The following is a 13796-nucleotide window of genomic DNA, read 5'->3' on the forward strand; positions in this document are numbered from 1 at the left end:
TCCTCTCTCCCCCCAAACATTATCAAACAAACTTTAAGTTTTTCAGTTAAAAAGAAAACAAAACTATAGGGGAGAACAAAGATATCTGGAGAAAATAATTAGAAAAGTCTTCCAAATTATAAAGCAGTAACTCTCACAGGTTAAATTAAATCCTCTCGTTTGTAAGCCACTACAGAAATTTTCAATAGAGAAAATGCTTTGTGGCATATATGTCTGCTTTCCTGGGCCATCTTTTGTAGTTCCCACAAAAGCAGAGAAACCCACTATGAGTCTAAAAGATTATAAAAAGCAAACACTGGATTGACAGTCAGCTACTGTAATGAAAAAGGACAGAAATACACATTTGCATTTCCTGTTTAGAAACTTTTTCTGACCTGCAAGAAGGACTATGTCTACCACACACTATCAGTGAAGTGCTCGTAACAACGTACCAACCTCCTGAATCAATTTGACTCTGTCAAGCAGTCTGAAAAGGCTGTAACTGTCTCAGATTTTCTCTGAGAAAGTGCTATAGATTTAAGATGTCTTCAGACACACAATATTTCAGTGTATGAATACACTCTGCTCCCTCAGCGATGATACTGATGTTTATGCTGAGCTGTAACTGTTTATATCCTCCACATTCATGTAATTTATATTTTTGCATTAAAAGGAGAGTCTCAAACCTTCATAGTGGGGAAGACATCTAATTAGAGAGACTGTTTCACAGATTCCTAACTTCCCATTTACAACTACAAAACACCTCTTCAGCGATTTCAGAATTGCTTAAATGGAAAATTACTTTAGTTTTTGTTTCCAGCTGTTGAGCTCCATTAAGAAACGACCTGAGCCAGCACCAAATGTCCCATCCAGCTATCCATGCACTAAAACTACCAGGTATTTAGCAGACCACCAGCAGTCTACAAACCACAGATGAAGAATACCTTCATTAGCGAGTCACCAGAGAAATATGTGCTATCTCAAATAACAGTCAAAGAAATAAGTAGGTAAAATATGCAATGCAAAATTTTTGGTTTAACTTCTGGGACGGAAAAGGGGGTAGGAACAAAAACATGAATGACTATGAACAGTGAAACGTCATTTTCATTAAAACTCTGGGTGGCTTGCAGAGCAGAGGAGTGTACATTTTGCTTTTTACATCACCATTCTCCACAGTTAAACCTGTTCTACCAGCAACTGAGTTCAGACTCTAAAGCTTTGTAACTTGGTAACCTTGTAACTTGACAAGTTCTTAAAATTTCAAATTATGGGCAGGCAGGGGAGTGGACAGGCTTTTTTCTACTGATACGCTTGATGTGCTGGGCAGGAGAGAAACCTATGTGTCTTAACTCACACGCTTTATAACATTTACATTTCTGTAAAATTTGGAATCCTGACATTTGATGCTGTCAGGCTGTCAGTTTCAAATCATTAATGAAATAAAAATCTGTCTTCCTAAAAGGTTAATGGTGAGAAAACGAATGTAAGAGTTTAGATTAGGTAGATGCTGCTGAAAGAAATGGAGCAAGACATGTTAGAATCACTGATGAGTAAAAACACTTCAGCAAGTGAAATCTAAAAAAAAGCGAATACAGAACAAAACCCACACAGCATGCTCCCAACTGCCTCATCTCAAAGCACTGAAAGCGTGCACATCAAAATGAGCTTTATGAACAAGCTCATTTTCTTTCCTCTTCAAGCTGCAGATTTACAATGCTAGAAGGCGCTTTTGTAAAGAATTTTTTGGAGCAGATAAGTCTTCTTTCTTCCCTGCTTTATTTACTTTTCATTTTCCCCTTTTACTGACTGTGGCTCACACAAATGTTAAAGATCATGTCCCCCTGCACCCCTTGCCAGAAATTTTACCATTTGAAGGTTGCAATTCAGAATTAATTTATATCTCCTCTAGGAAGAATCCTTTAGTCAGTCTGCAGTGAGTGAATGAAATTCCTTCCTACTCTCCCAGGAGAACTGTGCCTGTCTAGATTGCAGTTGGTAAGTAGCATGATGCAGATTGTACCATCCAGCTTAGAAACTGCTGTTATGAAACCTCCCTCTTTTACAAAAAAATTAATGAACCTTAAAACTGCTACATGGATCTCCACTTCCTTCTGCAGCAGTAAGAGAAGCAGTGCAGCTACTTTCATCTCTCAAAAAAAAAATCTAGGAAAACAATAAGCAGTGGATGGCACTTCTTTAATATCTTAATTTTTAAAGCGGCAACAATACTTCTTTGCTCTTTTATGAAATTTATGATGCTGACAACGAAGTGCTAAGTAGCTGTTCAATTATATTTTTCAAAATCAGTGACTAAAAATCCAGACTAAACCCATACTGTCATGCAGATAGTCCTAGACTTAGTGCTGACAGCAATTATTTCTTCCATTTTGGCATTCTATTTCTTCTTTTCTCCTCAAATTATCTTTAATTTTCATTTTTTAGTGTTTTATTTTTTCCCCCACCTTGCATCATTGAAATCAGGACAGAAGTTACTGAGGCAAATCAGGGAGGTATTTTTATTTTAAACTCTTACAGGGAAAACTGCAGAGCAACACGTGACAAAGCAAAATGCATTAGCATCTCCATCCAGTTCTCTTTCAACTGACTGGAATTTCATCTCTTTTTCTTTGAAGGAAGCTCTGAAACTCAAAACACAAATGGAAAGTGACTAATATCATGTGTTTCAGCTTTTCTTTTCAGCAAGTGCTTTAGGTACAGAGACTGCTGCAGAAGAAACTGTCAGCTGTACATATGGAGGTCTACTGCTCTTTGGGTGGCCAACGTGTGGCAAACAGCCCAGCGCCCAGCAAAAAGCAGACACCAGCACCCCATACTTGGCTACCAGTTGCTGTTGCATCAGGACTTCCCCAGGAGCTGAGTCCTCTCCCCGCCTCCTTGGTTTTTATTGGGAAGTTTTTACAAAGCACTTAGTCAACTAACTGTAATAATATAAGCTCATGCCTGTAGTATTTAAGAACTATTCTAGAAACGCAAGATGCCACTGACCTCCTATAGAAACATATGCAACAAGGAGTTAAAAAGGCGTTTTAGAAATTGGCCTACTGACTTTTTATCCCACTGAATGCCTGGCTAGTCTATGTTCCTTTTGCACTACTCCTTTCCTCCTTCCTCTTTTCTTTTTTTAAGGCAGGAAAAAAGAAAGACACATGACACATTTTCCGAGAAAAAGCAACTCAGAAAACTTGTAGCTTCATTTCTGCACACAGCTGACTGACTTTAGCTGTGAAAAGCCAAAGTTGAGAGAAATTTACATTTTTCTACTAAGAGTCCCCAAAGTATCTGCAAATGATTAAGCAGTTTACTGGGTGTCTCTCCAGTCAGCTTTGTATAAAATTTTACAAGCATCAGTTGACTGAGTTTTCCTTGCTTTTTCTTGAAGGAAAGGATAATTTCCACTTAGATTTTATTATCACAATATAGTTTTCTCCAAAAAAAAATTCGCATCAATTTTCCTCATTTGTACAAAAGAGTCCAAATGTCACCTCACACAGAAGAGGAATTAGTAAAGCTCCTCCTCTTTTTTCTGCCAAACAGAAGTGCAGTTTTATTAGTGCATTTGGGAAGGAAAAAAAGGGGGGGGTGAATTTTTGTTTACTAAGCAAACATTTGAAAGAGCAACACATCCTAAAGACTGTGCAACCAGGCTTGCTTAATTGTAAAGTTACATTGTTCTTTAGAGTAAGAAAATTGAAAGCAAATCATATAGAAATAAAAAACATCTGTGCAAGCTTAATGGCCAAACAGCCTGAAAGGAAAAAAAACTTAAACTAAACAGAGCCAGGACAGAATATGTTTTCACACAAAAGTAACCCCCTATTCTAATACGGTCCTCTATAGCAGAAAGGACTTCAGGATCCCCAGCACTCTTCTTCCTTCTTTTCTTTTTACCTACCCAGCCTCTACAAAGTGTACAGAAGAACCAAAGAACCCTGCAGTCGAATCCTGTGCTCTGCAGAATATATATTACGATACAGTTTTAAACAGCCACAGTAAAAAAACCCAACTAATTGTAAAAGAAATACCTCCTCTCCCATTGTGAAGCCAAGCTGCCTTTCAGCAGCTCGAAGTGTCCAAGAGCAGCCCTGGAGTCCTGCCCCTTCCTTGCATGAGCTCAGCTCAGCGAGAGCAGGAGCCCAGCCCTGACACTGACTCACACTCCGGGCCATCCCGGGGAAACAAAGGTTCCACTTGTTTATTTCACAGGAAATCTGGAGCTTTTCCTACCTCTGCTCACTTGCAGTGAGAAGTTTCCTCTCCTTCCCCAAGCCAGCCTAGTCTCTCCTGGCTTCTTGAGACCGACAGCTAGGAAAGGCAATGTGAGCGAGGATGTACAGACTTTTTGTGAACAGCCCAGACAGAAAGTCTTGCAAATAACTCTAGAGGAAAATAAGCTTGTAACAAATTCTGAGTGTATTGGTCTCTCTGTTAAAATAAAATAAGCTGAAATTTCATGTCATTTATGCCTTTGCTTCAGCTTTTGTTTTTTAAAGATGATCAAGAAACTGAAACATCATTGAGATGATGCTTTGTTCCATGAAAATCTTATAAATTCTTAATACTGCCTCCTCACAAACACTCAACTTTAAAATGACTGAAAAAGGGCAGGGGAGGGAAACACACCATGGGCTTTTCAGATAATTTGGAAGAAATTAAAGATTTATATTTAAGCAAGCCACAAGATACTATACACTCTCACTCCCGTTTGACCTTATATACTATTCAGTAAGCATTTACACACAAACATGTCTACTATGGACATACTTAAGCATACTCAACACATTCCCTATACATGCACAGCCCATTCCCTACAGAGGCTTTCTCATGGGAGTGCCAACACAATTATGAGACAAGAAAAAAGCCTCTGAACTCATACATTAAAAACATGAAAGCAAAAAAATTGGTTCTCTCTAGAACCAGCATAAGGAAGGACATGATAAAATTAGACAGTATGTAGATTTTAAAGGGGAGGACAATAAACTGTTCAACATGGTTCCTAAGAAAAAGAACAAGGAAAAGGTTATTTTACAGAGCCAGGATATTACAATATATTTTCCGCTACAGCAGTGAAATACAAGAACACAGGGAGGATACACAACTTTCTTCACTGGATGTTTTTTAAAAACCAGTCATCCCCTGGGGATTTTTTATATATATTTGGTCCTAATCCAGTTGAGAGGCTTGGACTAGATGATCTCTGAGGTCCCCCTTGGCCTTATACTGACAGCAAATCACAACTGATCGGAATAGGACTATCACTGCAAGTACACATCTCCGGAAAAAGTTATCAGGATATTTTAAAGAATGGAAATGAGCAAGAGATGATGGCTCACAGAAAAGGCAACATCTCTTGCAGCAGCACTCCCTGTGCCTGCACCATGCTGCAGAACAGGTTCAGGAGTGATTCAGAGCAAAGTCTGAAGCAAAGCCTGCAATCTCCTTCCTGAAGATTTCTGGTTTCCAATCACAATTTTTTTCCAATCACAAACTATTTTAAAGTTATATTGCAATATGTCCTTAATTTCAGTTCCAGAAAACACACAATTACTGGTGTTTGTTTTAAGCGAGAAGAAGAATCTGTAACACATTTATAATTCATATAATCTATGAGTATATGAAAGTATAAGTACTACAATGAGGTATGACTTTTTAAAAATAATTCTTAATTAGGGAAAATTTAAAAAAGGAAACCCATTCAGAAAAATTCCACAAGCTAATGAAGCTAAATAGACAGCAAAAGATGAGTGTATAAATATATTTTTTGTAATTTAGAGGTTATATTCATTTTGGTTTACAGTTCGCAGTCTTTTTAATACCTCAGCAAGCATGAAAGTTATTTATGTAATTTCCAATGTCAGACAGGTTATTTTATTTTCTTTGCATAACTGTGTGTGTTCTTTTAATTTTCAAAGCTCATGTGTGCTAAGAATATAAAATGTCATTTCATTAGAATTTTTACAACGTTTTCAAAGTTTAAAAAATTTAACAACTCAGAGGTAGCAATTAAAAATCAAAGTTATATTATCCAACAAAATACAAGTAGGGCAAGGAAAAAAAATTCATTTTACTTAGCAACACTAAGACACAGTTTATAAAACTGTTTATTCCTAAAGCCTTGATTACACTAATTTAAATATTTTTATAGCAATTTGTATCAATTAGGTTTTACTTAGGTAGATTTTACTGCTATTATTAGACATACTATATTGTATTAATTCGTGAACCAGTTCTCTTGAAGCTCAGCAGCAAAAAAAGCCAGCTTGCATGTCAGTACTGTTACTTTCTGAAGCATTTTCTCCATACTGAAGTTGAAACATGAGACAAATCTTTCCTAGAAATTCAGTTTATGTCTCCATCGAGTATCTCTGGAACTCAGGAAAGCAGCTTTATTTTCAACTATTAAAGCACTGCATTTTGAGGTTTTTAATGACTCTTCCTTTAAAAAGCTTGTGGGGCTATAAAGCTTGGTAATGGTACAGACTCAACTGAAAATCAGAGATTTACTGTGATTAGCAAGCTACCAATCATCAGCTAATCCAGAGCAACTTTGAACATATATACTTTTATTGTCTCCCTATTATGAAATAAAATTGCATTAGCTTAAACCTACACATCCTGTTTTTCAGACTGAAGCATCCTAAGATTTCCTAATCAAAACCGTGACTGAAAAAATGAGGAGTATTCCCTCCCAGAGAGCACTCCTCCAAAAGAACTCATGCTGGCAGAAGCCCAGCGCTCTCCCCCAGGAGAACAGACCAGATTTTCCACGTTACTTTTAGGAGTAACTTCTGGTACTATCAATACTTCTTACACCACTCTGCTTCTATTTTTAGATGTTCTTCAAGCAGCTCAAGTCCAAAACATAAGTTGAATATGCTTTCATGCATACTTGATGTGTTTCTTTAATATGGACAGATCTTTTCTGAATAAAGACCAGTATTATACATGTAAAGTCTTGTGGCACAGACAACTATATTGAGTCCAATAGTTGCTTTATTAAAAACAAAAGCCTAAAAAACATCACAAGCAGCACAAACCATTGTGTGGGTAACCTCCTCTGCCAAAAACTGCTAGTGCAGACTGATGTGAAAGCTGAACCACGCCACCAATACCTGGACAACTCTGTTCAGGCAGCTTGAACATTTTACAAACCAAAGTGACAAAACATGAAAGCACAGACATCTAATGGGATAGCAGGGAAGGGCAAGAAGTACACAGGAGATCAGGAGACACTATTCACTCACGTAGCAGTCCAGTGACTCAGCAGAGACTCATTGCCAGCCAAGGTTATCGAATTTGTTCCTCTCTTTAAACTTAATTTTTCATTTCCTGTTCAATTCCCCTGGTAACAGGTCCTGCTTTGAGTCAGCCTCCCCAAAAGGGGCATGCTACTTTTTGACTGTCCTTCATTTCACGATCCGACCATATTTTTCCTACCCTTCCTTCTTATTGCTGTGAGTTAGTTACTCCAGAAAGGGCAATAATCTTCTAAAGAATGTATGTATCATGTTCACAGTGCCTCATGAACATCAGTCACCATTTGCAAATGTGTGCTATTTTTTGCATAATGAAAGAAACATATAAATCTTGTTTCCACACTGAACCCGAGGAGTGGAAAGTTACAGCAGCAAACAAGTGAGTCTCTGCTGCAGGCAGCCTTGCTCCCATGACAGCTGCAGAAGGGGTCAGGGTCCTTCCTCCACTGTAGCTTTCCTCACAAGATGGCACTAGAATAAATGGTTAGGGCAGGGATGCCAGACTACGGCAGACAGCAACTTCAAAGCAAAACACAAATGCTGCTTGAACAGCTGAGTGCTTCCCCCTGTTCCTACGCAGAGTTTGACACACTTCTGATGCTTGCCACGACCGCTGCTGCCATCACCAATGGCTGTCTCTGAATAAATGAATGCCAGAAACCTGTGCTTTCAAGTGCAAAGGGCTACACACGCTTGATACTCACATCGCACGCTGTCTGCCTCAGCAGGCATTTTTAATGGCGTTTGTATTCAGTACCAGGTGGTTTTGCTCACATCCATTTTTTCATTGTCTCAGTATTTTGAACACTGGCTTCAACATTTCTGTTAGGGGAGCAAGAACCTCTAAAGGCATCAGAGGGGTAAAGCAAGTAGCAGCGAGCCATGCCATATGGAGGCAAGCACAGACCGACCCGTGCAGCACGCACAGCCAGTGCCGGCCACGCATCCTGGGTGCCACTGGGTGAGCCCGGGCACATCATTAGCCAGTTTAGAAACACCAGGAGGAGCCTCCAACTTGCATCTCTCAAAGACTTCTTTTTCAATGACAACCAAAAATTAAGGGGAAAAAAAGGTTTCTACAAGCAACCAGGCAGGAACTGACAGAACAGGTGTGGCAAAGATGTGACTGTCAGCACAATGCATTCACCACAGTTTCTGGGTCCCTAGCTCACCGGCTTAAAATAGAAACTCAGGCCTTGCAGGCACTCAGTCTCAGATTTTACAAATTTCTGTCTTATTACAGAGGACAGGTAGACTTAATAATTGACATGAGCTTCTAGCCCTTATAGCTCTTGTGTCTACTTCCATTATTTCTTCTTCATTTCTCCTCTCCCAAACATACTAAAAATATATAGACATAAAAATTTCTCTAAAAATTCAGTGTTTTGCAGTGAGAAGGATCCCTAAACACCAGTTAACTAGATAGTACAAGTTGCTGGATCTAGAGCCATGGCAGCCTCCCCCTTTATATTAAATTATTACAGTGGCTGCAATATTCCCCAGTTTGATGACTGAGTATATAATTTGCATTAAGTTCTGGCAAACGCTAACGTGACCTCATCACAGGCTGTTAATGAAATCTGGCTCTGCTCAAATTCACCACTGCTAGCCAACTACGAAAGTCTTACCTGCAGAAAACTACAAATATATCTCAAGTGGAAAATGTAAAAAATACTCTCAATAGTCTCTTCTGAAGTAAGGGCAGTTTTCAGAAAGATAAAAATGGCTTTTTCAGACTTTTTATTTTATATCCACCTATAATGGCCTTCAGCATTTCCAGCTGAAGCCTCAACTCACTGACCAACCCAATACAGTTAACTCAGACTAAGGAATGCATTGGTTGAATTAATTTTCCTTTACTTTCAGAGGTTTATTTTTAGATACAAGAGAGGAAAAAGTTATAGCTTCTTAGAACAATGGACATATAAATCATATTGGAAGGAAGTCCAACCTAGACACAGAAGTTTTAGATAAGCTGCTACAAAATGAAAAAGGAAAAAAGAAATAAGCATAAACACCTGTTTAAATGTCTTGAAGCTGCATGAGCAGAAGGAGGACATGTGAAATGGGCATTTCTGTTTGACCATAAAACTTGTGCTGCTTTAAGAGTGTTACACTGAATTTTCTCAGGAGACACAACATGCCTATATGCATACCGTATATCTTCTATAAATTCATCTGTCAGCAAGTTACATCTTCAGTCACATGCAGCATTGTAAATGACACCTATCATTAATGGGAATTTGACAGAGCCAAGCCTCAGGAATCTGATTCTACTTATACGTGGCCAGTGGTCAATTCATCAACGCAAACAGGCAAAGAAAAGGACTACAAAGCATAAGTATTTGATTCTTTTGCTTTTTTAAAAAAGCACAGCTCTGATGGCACTGCTCAAATTAAACTCCCACAACTGTATCATTAATTTCCCTAGGATAATCTGCTTCTGTGATTTTTAGAGCAAAGAACAGCAAAGCAATGAATTTTGCACACCAACAAAACCAATGGGGTTTCACACAATTACTCAGTTTTGCCTTTAGTTAGAGAGTTTATTGATCACTTTAAAAGACAAGGGCCGCTATATCCTACATCGTTACCACTGGGCTAACACTTGGAGCCCATCAAACTGCCTAGTGATTAACGGGAGAGCCTAATGGCATCTCCTTCTGCTCAACTGGCAGAAATCCTTTCTGCCCTCGCACTCCTGCCAATATTTGTGTAAAAGCCTTCTTACCTTAACACCCCAATAATTCATCTCACCTCTGCATGAAATATGATCTAAACTTAATGATTCATGAAATTGAAAACACATTAGAATACAAAGTGATAACGCCAACAAAATGAGACCCTGTTGAATCTTCTGTAAATGGGACTGACATTTTCCATGGGAATTATCTTGTTGTAAATAATCCCACATTATAAAATCCTCACAGTAATTTATTGATGCTTTTAAAAAGTCAGTAGTTGTTAGGAAATATTTTAAATCAAAAAGGTAATAGTATCATTACAGTAATATATAAAATGTTTCATCAATAACTGTATCAAAAAGAAGCAACAGAAAGAGTTTTAGGGTCTCCAAACTTCAGAAAGAATTAAAAAAAAAAAAAAAAGAAGGAGGAATTGAGGAAAGCATTGTTTCTGCCTCTTCAAAAGATTAAAAGTTATTGAAAAACTGAGGCTACTTGTAAATGAGTGAGGCATATACCAGGGCAAAGATCCTTTTAAAAACTACATCGCTAGAGAAAAATTTGTATCAATTAGGCACTATGCATCATACATGGCAACACCTTTGATCCAGTATGCAGACCTCTCAAGTTAAGTATAACCTTGCTTGGAACGACAAACTAAATGCAGGATTCTCTTTCTCTCTCAGCCAGTATTAAATGGCAAAGAACATGGCAATGACGAGGGAGGAATTTCTTGCAGCCAGGAGAGAAGTACTTGGGAGGTTAAAGTTTTGCAATCGTAACTGAATGTTGTGTTAGTGAATCATGTTTTGGTGCTATGACTAGGCAAAGACCACAGTGCTGAAGCCTCTGAATGGCACTGCTCAAAGGTTAACCATCCTGATCCTAGACAGGAAAAAAGCAACGACAGCAAAGAAGCTTTGCTTTTAGTTATCTACAAACTTGAAACACAAATAATGGTTTGTGTTTACAAAAATGAAGCCATTATTTTCCACTAACCATGCCAACTTCAGGAGAAATCTGAAGACATAGGAAGGAAGGTCTGTGGGTAGGATGGAAAATTTTAGAAATTTTCTGAAAAGTCTATATTTAATTTTTGGCTGGGTAACAAACCTATGCTGCACAAATAGTCATTCTTTGTGAAAAACAAAGCTAAGACTTTGCATTATTTTTAAAGTGGAGTAAGACTTCCCTTCAGGGAATGAAGGCCACTTCATAAGCACTTTGCAAACACCTCACATGACAACAAGGGACCCCAGAGTTCAAGGGATATGTAATTTACTTTCATCAGTTACTATTTACAATCACTACTGTGGAGATAGCTACAATCATAGTAAACTGCAGACACAAGAAATCCTTCATGTGGCATTAACAGGGCCTTATTATTTGTAAATTCTCATCTGCCTATATCAGACTCAGGAGAACTGAATTTTGTGCAACACTTGAATTCTGGTCAGTGCCTACATATGCATCACCCTTACAAGTGAATGCTTATGTTACACACCAATTATAAATACTATTATAATGTGAATTATAATAGCGTGTTTATCTCAGGTGATTTTCTTCCTGCACTATGTATTTCTTTTACATACCTAGATGTGGGAAATTAATAATTTAAAACTCACCTCTTGTAGAACTGCATTATTAAAATACACATTTCCTGATGCTACAGGACTTTTTATGTACTGTAAAAAGGTTTAAGTACAGCCATGCATGAGTTTAAGTCTGCCTGCTATCAGGTGCTTCCTATATACAAAGCAATTTTCCTTACACGGGACTTGTAAGGAAAGACTTGTACTTGTAAGTACAAGATCGCAGGCAACCATCAAATTATAAAAACAAACATCCTCCAAAATGGGGTTTAAAAAAAAAAAAAAAGAAACCTTTTATTATCCAAGTTCATGTTCTGGTAAAATTCTTTTTCAGGGTACTTACAAAGCTTTCATAAAGTCCAATGGCACCTTAAACACTGGCAGGTTGTCAGGGTCACAAATAAACTATGCTGCAGAAAGACACTATGATGGCTCCATGCAAAGCTGACTTCACTGCTCTCTACCCCATTCCCTGAATGTGTCAGGAGGGAGGTTCATTAGCTGGCACTCAGTGAACACCACCAGGCCTGGCCTGTCCTTACCTTGTATCCCAGGGGGGCTTCTTTGATGAGATGCCATTGGAATGCAGCTCAGCTGCTCCTGGTCCTGCATGTTAGCAAAGTGCCACACATGCCCACCCAGAAACAGAAGGCAACCAGGGTACCATGCAGGCTTTGAAGAAGTCAGCAATGGTCAAGGAGTAATACAATCTAGGTTTTTCCTTTACTTAGATTATCCCAGCTCTTCACTGTCCTCCTTATACAGAATCCAAATTGCAGTCTACTGTAAAATGTTAACCAATTGTCCCTCAGCGTAACTAAAGAAGTTTCCACAATGCCTCTGTAGGACCTCCCCTTCTGCTGTGCTGCTGTAACTCAGGGTGGATGTGGGGGTAGGTGCTGTGCTATAATTCAGGTCACTGAAACGATCTAGGTTAAAAAACACAAGCTTTGTGGGCCAAAAAGATGTAATTCCTGAAGCGCCTGGTTCTACAGACAACTGGACAAGCACAACCCAAAAGGTGAGAAGCTGCCGCACCAGGGAACAAGAGCAGCTGCCCAGGACATTCTTAAAATCACCATGAAGCCAAAGAAGATGCATCACGTAACTATGCCCATAGCAGAACTCCAGACTGTGGAAGCCTCCTTACACTTCTCAGCATATCAGCAATCCTATGAAAATCTAACTGTTCACTTAAAGGAAGGATTTCACAGATTCTTCTTTAGTTGTTACTTCATTAGGAAACAATGCACTTCTTTGTTTTCCTACTGAACATACCTTAGAGTGATCAATCCTTTTTTTTTTCTTTAGAAAAAGTTTGCCTCCTCCAGTTTATTAGAAACATCTCATTTTGTGTTCTAGTCTCTCTTTATTTCTAATTTACTTAGTGACAGTTTTGGAGGCTTTAAAAGAAAGACTGCTCTCTAAAAAGACGATCTGTTTCAATTTGTCAGAAAGTAATTTTTTTCCCCAAGTGGTAATCTCAGGACTTTCTTTTTATGTCATATAGAACAAACCCACAAAAAATAATGCTTTCCCTTTTACTAATCCCTTTAAACAAAGCTAGGTGGTTTTTGAAAGCATTTTAAAATCAACAAACCAAGTACTAAGTTGAGGTATTCAGGTATTTGCCAAAGCTTCCTTTTTTTTTTTAAGCGAACTGATGGCACAGTGACAGTATCTCCCTCTTAGTTTATATAAGAATTAGCTGCTTTTTTTTTTTAACCATAATGTGATTAACTGAAAGCCTGAAAAGCCTCTCCAGTCTTGTTCTCTAAACTAGTATTTTCTTAGAAAAAAGGCCAATGGAGGTATGAACAGAGAAGTAAATATTTAAGCAAAGTAACAGTTCTTGCAGGCACCTAACCTCACTGGAATTCACTTTCTGATGTGCAGCAAAAGGAAAAAAAAGCAGAATCTTGTCCACAGAAAGATTAGGAAATAATGACCACAAAGCTTCAAGTTTTGGCCAGTAACAGAATTTAGAACTTTAGCATGCAAACTTCTTTAAACCAACACCAAGAGAGAATTAAGAAATGACATGTACCTTATCTACTGGGAGAAAGTCATTTTCAACTTCTATTGATCTTGGTCGTAGCTTTATAGGTTTGTCTTTGAAGATATCTCCAAAGCCAACACCCTTGACCTTTTTGGGTTGGATTGTCGTGCCTCCATTGGCTCCTTCTGATTTTGTGCTGCAAGAGTCACCACCATCACTCTCAGAGCCCGTAGCATCTTTTAGGCCTGTGAAATGGAGGGATGAAAGA

The 13796-nt window shown here is 38.3% G+C and overlaps 1 protein-coding gene across 2 annotated transcripts in view; it reads right to left on the reverse strand.

The window, feature by feature from the left end:
* Positions 1-13796, reverse strand: part of SH3KBP1 (SH3 domain containing kinase binding protein 1) — a 236441-nt gene that overhangs the window by 79933 nt on the left and 142712 nt on the right. For both annotated transcript variants that reach the window (XM_059815901.1, XM_059815892.1), the window contains one exon: positions 13577-13773. In XM_059815901.1, the coding sequence (XP_059671884.1) occupies positions 13577-13773 (197 nt within the window). The remainder of the gene's footprint in view (positions 1-13576; positions 13774-13796) is intronic.

The sequence above is a fragment of the Gavia stellata genome, chromosome 1, assembly GCF_030936135.1.
Source record: "Gavia stellata isolate bGavSte3 chromosome 1, bGavSte3.hap2, whole genome shotgun sequence".
In the NCBI taxonomy this organism is placed as follows: domain Eukaryota; kingdom Metazoa; phylum Chordata; class Aves; order Gaviiformes; family Gaviidae; genus Gavia; species Gavia stellata.